General features: G+C 35.3%; 3 protein-coding genes across 3 annotated transcripts; 2 read left to right on the top strand and 1 right to left on the bottom strand.

Annotated features, from left to right (window-relative positions):
* Positions 1–1514: 1514 nt before the first annotated feature.
* On the top strand, positions 1515–2233 carry LOC113330612. The gene has a single exon (XM_026577429.1). It carries the CDS (start codon positions 1647–1649, stop codon positions 2025–2027), a length of 381 nt encoding a protein of 126 aa, XP_026433214.1. The 5' UTR covers positions 1515–1646; the 3' UTR covers positions 2028–2233.
* Positions 2234–2669: 436 nt separating this feature from the next.
* On the top strand, positions 2670–4040 carry LOC113330604. The gene is made up of 3 exons (XM_026577419.1): positions 2670–3078; positions 3276–3409; positions 3502–4040. Exons 1-3 carry the CDS (start codon positions 2839–2841, stop codon positions 3650–3652), a joined length of 525 nt encoding a protein of 174 aa, XP_026433204.1. The 5' UTR covers positions 2670–2838; the 3' UTR covers positions 3653–4040.
* Positions 4041–5058: 1018 nt separating this feature from the next.
* LOC113330595 lies at positions 5059–5845 on the bottom strand. Its single transcript, XM_026577408.1, has one exon. It carries the CDS (start codon positions 5787–5789, stop codon positions 5277–5279), a length of 513 nt encoding a protein of 170 aa, XP_026433193.1. The 5' UTR covers positions 5790–5845; the 3' UTR covers positions 5059–5276.
* Between the last annotated feature and the right edge of the window lie 427 nt (positions 5846–6272).

Here is a 6272-nt window from a genome sequence, read left to right as displayed (position 1 = left end):
CAGTATGGAGAAACCGAGAAATCTAAGAGATGATAGTCCATTGTTAAATCCCAATCTTTTAAGACTATCAAATAACCATCAAAATTCCAAGCCCCACCAAACAAAATTGCTTCTTTATCATCAAAAACTTGAAATTTGATAACAAAAACATTAGGTTCCAAACTACGCACTTGAACCAACCATTGATTGTGCCTCCTCAGATGAGGCCAAATGAATCTAGCAGCTCGTTCAGCATCTTTCCATATCATAACACCAGGGGCATAAAGTTTACCAGCAAGAAAATATCTCCAATCTCGAATTCCAGTTAGGATTGCAGTATTAGAGTGCATAACAACCCTCCTTCTAATAGGTTCTTCACTGATTGAAACTTCCTCCAGCTGTTCAGAAATGTTATTCACAGATGTTCTAGCCAAAAGGGTGAAGAAAAGTAAGATGTTGTAATAACAGAGAAGGATGTAAAGAAACTGAAATTGCTTGAGGTAGTATTTATAAGGAGAACTTGCAGGATGTGTCAAATTCTGAGTTAGATAAGTATGGTTGAAAGGTTTAGAAAATTCAGAACACAGATAAATTTTTGTAGACACCAAAGCTCCTGACCAAGTAAAGATAACAACAAGAACACTTTTCCCTAAAAGTGAAGCAGGAGAATCATTATAATAACCCCAAATTAGATAAGCTTGAGAGAAACCGATAAGGATGAAAATCAGATGCACCACTGCAATAAAGAGCCAACTTTGATTATGCCAACTTGGAAACTGCCAACTATGATTGTACCTCAAGATGTGATGGACATTACTGCAACACCAGTGCGTGGCAACAAGCAGGGAGGATTTTAAGCTGCCATTAAAAGGAAAGGAAACCAATTAGAATCAGAGAATGACAAATATAAAGGGGAAAAGGAAAATTGAAAATTATGGCAAAATAAAAAAAGAGGAAACATATAAAAACATCAGAATTAAACCAAAAATCAATACACAAAGGATAAAGCCAGAGGATTAAAACAAAGGGTTGAAAAGAGGTGCAAAATCAGATCGAATAAAAAAAGGGGTTCAAAATCAAAAATTAACTATGGTTGACTTAGAGTTGACAATCTTGACCATATCGTGTTTATTTCGTCCACAGCGAATAGAGAGAAAAGAAAAAAAAGAAAAGGCTCCTAACACACCTAGCAGCAATAGCCCTTTCATTATTGTGTTGAAGCGAACTTGTAAAACAAACGTCCCAATCCTTTTATGTTATTCTTATCGGTAATCCTACTCGTCCATATTTGTTGTCCTTCAATCCTTTTATGTTTTTCTTATCGGTAATCTTACTCGTCCATATTTGTTATCCTTCTGCAGTGGTTGAGTAGAGTGTAAGAATGAGTTGGACTCTTGGACACATAGTCACATGACAAGCAACAAGTAATATCCAATCAAAAAACAACAACTAATAGCTGTTGCAGAACCCCGAAAATTTGTCAACCCGGGTTTGCGGCTTCATAAAGCAGTTGAACCGGTTTAGGAAAAACATAGAAATACGCGTCCACGTCTTGAGAAATTTCTCTTCACCTTCGTCACGAATTCTCTGTATAAACATAAATTCGCCCAATCAAGATTTGCTTATACTTTTCTGACAAAACCTGTGTGGTCTAAAATTCAACACCCATGGCTTCTGTTTACAGTTGTGCTGAATGCAATAGAAACTTGAATTTACAAACAATCAATCTTTTTCCATCTGATTTCTATTTCGAGGCAGGTAACAAAGGAACTTTATCATTCGCAGTGATTGATGAATCAAAACTGAAGCTAGAAAAAGAAGACAAAATCAGACCCTTTTTTGAGACTGTTAATTACTGGGGAATTCAGAGGAAGAGAATCAAGATGAAGTGCAAAAACTGTAGATATCTACTTGGGTATGTTTATGATGATGGACCTCCACTTACAAACAGTACTGGACAGTTTCATATGGGACCTAGCCAGGTTATTGCAAGGGATCCAAGGTTTAGATTCAAGACCAAAGCTCTCAAGATTACAACTGAAACTTAGTTATTTCTTCTTCTTTTTCTTTCAGTTGTTTGGTATGGTGTATATATGGAAATACTACAGTTTCAGTTTGTTTTTTCCTCTCTCTGGTGTTATTTTTTTTGGTTGTGTACTCTGATTGCCATCTTTGTACTAGCAAATTGTTGAAATTTGCTATGGTATTTGAGGAATTTGCATTGAGATTTTGGTGCTAGCAAACACTTTTGGTATGATTCTGTGTTGATTCTCAAGTTTACATGGTTCCAACTTCCAACTTAGCTGCAAAATCTAGTAAAAATCTGAGTGTATGTAGGATAGAAGATCAGAAATTTTGGTTCAACCATATAGCCTTAGGTAATGAGATTTTTATCCCCCAGACGGGCCAGACCCAAACAAATTTGGCTCAAAACTACTCCACGCAGTTGTTTGCCCTGCAAACTTTTGGTAAAAGTAACAACTCCCATGAGAATGAGAGTAATTACTGGAATTAGCCCCAGGATTCAGGACAGTTCTCATGTTGGGGGAAAGAATCCGAATATAGCAATATCATTTACAGGACAAACTCATAATCATACTATCTGAAGTTATGACCTAATACTTGGTACAGATGTATAAAATGCAACACAACGTGCATGAGCCAAACCAACCAAACAAGCACCATACTGTTTGAATGTTAGGTTGGATCAGTAGGTTTGAAGATATGAAATCCCCACCATCAGCACCAAAGAAAATCTGGTGAACTTGAGAACGGAGACCAACATCTAGTTAACTAGTTTATTCACTAAGAAAGACAACAAATAGGTATAAACAGAACTGAACATCACAGTTCGGAGATATGAAGCAAAATCTTGAGAAGAAAACTAGCAAAGAGAGCACATGGATGAGTACACCACCACCACCTCCTCCACCACCACCAGTGCTAAGATACTACTGCTGGCGGACACCAGCATCTAGTACTTGGAGTGCCACGAACGAGGAGATTGCACGGTTTTGGAGGCAGAAGAAAATAAACGAGGAAGATCACTTCCTCGCTGCTATCAAAGCTGCTGCTCGTATTAGAGCTCGTAATCTGAATGTACCTATATTCCTTCCCTACTTGTTCCATGACTTCAAATTTCATTCTAGAACCATATTTCTCCTAGTTTATTTGGTTTCTAATAAACATTGGCTGTGTTAAGGTTCCATAAAAGTTGCAATCACCCAATTGATTATACTGTCCATAAACCAATAGTGAACACACTCACCAGCTATTCTACTGTGAATACTATGTAGGAAGAAGACTACAGAAAGTTTGAAGAGTCATTAAATGAGGAAGAGCACGACGAAGAAAACAAGATGAAAGAAAACAACAACAAAATGGAGGACGATTCAATGAACAAAGAGATACGCGTTGGAATAAAGGACTGGTAGGTTGCATTTGTCCTCTGTTTCATCGTTCTTTTAGCTGATGCGGGTTTCTAAGATCCAAATGATTATTAATTTTCTTATTTTTTTGCAGGTGGACAAAGAGTAAGTATGCTTATCTGAACCAACCAGCAGAGGAATCCATGAAAAAGCCGAAGAAAGTCTCAACTTATGTACCAAACAATTTGGTCTTCTATAAACCCCTTCAAACTCAACCTCTAGTTGCTTCCTTTGGCATATACTAGATATCTTTTCTTCAGCCACTGCTGTTTAAGATTGAGTGTCCTTTGTATCGGAATCCCACTGAGTTCCAATGGAGCTTGGTCTTGTCTGAATTTTAGTCCACCTGGACGTGATCCTGTTATTATTGTAATTTGTAAGAGTACTGTAATGTTGCTCTAGTGTTTGCCTAAAGCCCTGTAAGTGTGATATTAAGTTCTACCATGTTACAACCAATTCTTGCTATCAACAATTGCACTATGAATTTACGTAAGTGTTACTGTGATAATGGTGCTACTGTAATAATGGTGCTCTAGTGTTTGGCTAAAGCCCTATAAGTGTGATATTAAGTTCCATGTTACAACCAATCCTTGTTATCGACAATTGAACTATAAAATTTATGTAATAATGTTACTACTGTGTCTGATCTAGTTATTAGGAGGTTAGGATACTCTTAAATCTCCTAATACATGAAGAGAGAGATATGATATGCTGTATTTAATTTCCTTGCAGATATGATACACTTGAAAGCAGGTTTCACTATTCCTTACTATGCTAATGGTTTAAGATTTTCAGCTTCTTTGGGCTGAAAGACAATACAGGCATGAACTTCAGTTCATACCCTCAGGGCCTCAAGCACTCGAGGAAAACAAAGCCAGCTAAGCTTATCAATTAACACATCATATAACATCGAATCAAGAAGGGAAACTCACAATCTGAAAACTGAAAATTTTTAATTGCAGTGCAAGACAAGTTCCCTGAAACCATCTAAGAGAAATATGACCAAGACAATCTGAATTAACTCAAACTACACACAAACTTTTACAGGAAACAACAAAGCCAAATTTCTACTGCAGCAAACTGAATACCATACATTGCTTAAAATGAAAATTCTCTTTACTCTGTCAACGTGACCATGAACAGACTCAACCTGCCAACCATGTATCTGGAAATTGAATTAAGATCATTGATCAACTAGATTTCGTTCTTCCTCCAAAAAGAGGATAACAATCCAAATTTTTACATCAAGCTGAGATCTCATAAGAATTAAATTTCAAGATTCAAAATCCCTTTAGATAACTCCTATTCTACATTTCTGCTCCTTGTTGTTCCTTTATGTCTATTACAATGCTTTTCTGGTTTATATCACATAAATGAAACCTATACTAGAAAGAAGCAACCTAAACAGCCAAAAGCCTTGACTTAGCAGTTAGCACTCTACAAGTTATTGTTTTTCTAGAAAAATAGCAATGAAAAGGTTCTCTAATCTCTACCATTTACACATACCTAAACAAGAGTACTTAATTGCTCAAATCTTTTCCCAAATAGAAATCCCTAAACATCCAATTCCATAACTAAGAATTAACAATAACCCCAATGCAAAGAATTAACAATAACCCCAATGCAAAAATAAAATAAAATAGAATTCATATGTAACAAAAAAACCTAATTTCATTGAATTATGATATATCATTGAACAACATTACATAATATCTTTAACAAAAACATTTTACAGAAATCTGAAAGGAAAAAGAAGAAGAGGAAAACCATTACCTCTCAAAACGAGCTTCAGTTCTTAATTTATCCTTGAAGATCACGATTGCTCAAGCCTTCAATCCTCAACTGAAACCCCAATTGTATTATCAAAATTTATCTATCACGATTATTATAATTATTCTGATTTTGTTCCTGCTTCAAAACCTCTTGTCTTTGTTTCTCAGCAAGCTTCTCAAGAGCAGATTCAACAGCATCTCGACCACCAATCAACAACTTAGTAATAATTTCAGGATCATTTTCAAAACGAGATTCTTCAAATTCTTTTCTAGCATTTTCTCTAAGTACATCTCTCCATAATACACCTTTCTTATCAACCCAAGCGAAAAATCTTGTTGCTCTGATAATATCTCTGTATAAACTTAGAGCCTCTCTTTTCATACTTGTAACACGTTGTCTTGATATAGATTCTAGTTCATCATCACTAGCATAATTGTTTTTCACTTTCTTTACTACATGTCTATCTAATAACTCTTCTACTGTATCTGGACCTTCGTGTAGGAATCTTTCCTGAAAATTGAAGGACATACCGTTTTTGTTGATGATGTTGTTGCTGGGAGTTTTTACAGAGATTTGGATTAGTTTTCTGCATTTGTTCATCATCGCCATTTTTTAGTTCTCAGATTCTCTCTTTCTTTATTTTGGTGATGCCGTAGGACTTTTGTTTAGAACGATTTTTTTTTTTTTTTTTGGGACTATGGTTTTTTTGGGACCATAGTTTTATTCTCGGTAAAGACATTAGAAGTAAATCTAGGTCATTCTTTATCTGGATATTTATATTAATATCTAAATTACCCTCCTAATTAATTTTGGGTGATGATTAGTTAGTGTTAATAATAGTTAGTGTAATGATTAGTGAGATAATTAAGTTAAAGATAATTAGTGAGATTAAAAAATCAGATGGTTTTTTTTTTAAAGAAGTAGAATTATTGAGAGAGTAAAGTTAGAGAAGATGAAGAAGGAAAACATGAAAAACGATGGATTTTACCAACCACAACCGGAGGAAGGGTATTTGGGTACCCAGGTGTGCTTCAAACTTAGATAATGTTGGTTGAATTGCTCCAAACTTTCAAAAAAAAATGAAAAAATTTA

This window comes from Papaver somniferum, chromosome 1, assembly GCF_003573695.1.
Source record: "Papaver somniferum cultivar HN1 chromosome 1, ASM357369v1, whole genome shotgun sequence".
Classification (NCBI taxonomy): domain Eukaryota; kingdom Viridiplantae; phylum Streptophyta; class Magnoliopsida; order Ranunculales; family Papaveraceae; genus Papaver; species Papaver somniferum.
This window is presented reverse-complemented; position numbering and strand designations above follow the sequence as displayed.

Excerpts from the sequence above, each read along its gene's own strand:
- LOC113330612 (XM_026577429.1), top strand. The coding sequence starts at position 1,647 with ATGGCTTCTGTTTACAGTTGTGCTGAATGCAATAGAAACTTGAATTTA.
- LOC113330604 (XM_026577419.1), top strand. The coding sequence starts at position 2,839 with ATGAAGCAAAATCTTGAGAAGAAAACTAGCAAAGAGAGCACATGGATG. Across the intron at positions 3,079-3,275 it reads TTAGAGCTCGTAATCTGAAT|GAAGAAGACTACAGAAAGTT; the intron begins GTACCTATATTC and ends AATACTATGTAG. Across the intron at positions 3,410-3,501 it reads CGCGTTGGAATAAAGGACTG|GTGGACAAAGAGTAAGTATG; the intron begins GTAGGTTGCATT and ends ATTTTTTTGCAG.
- LOC113330595 (XM_026577408.1), bottom strand. The coding sequence starts at position 5,789 with ATGGCGATGATGAACAAATGCAGAAAACTAATCCAAATCTCTGTAAAA.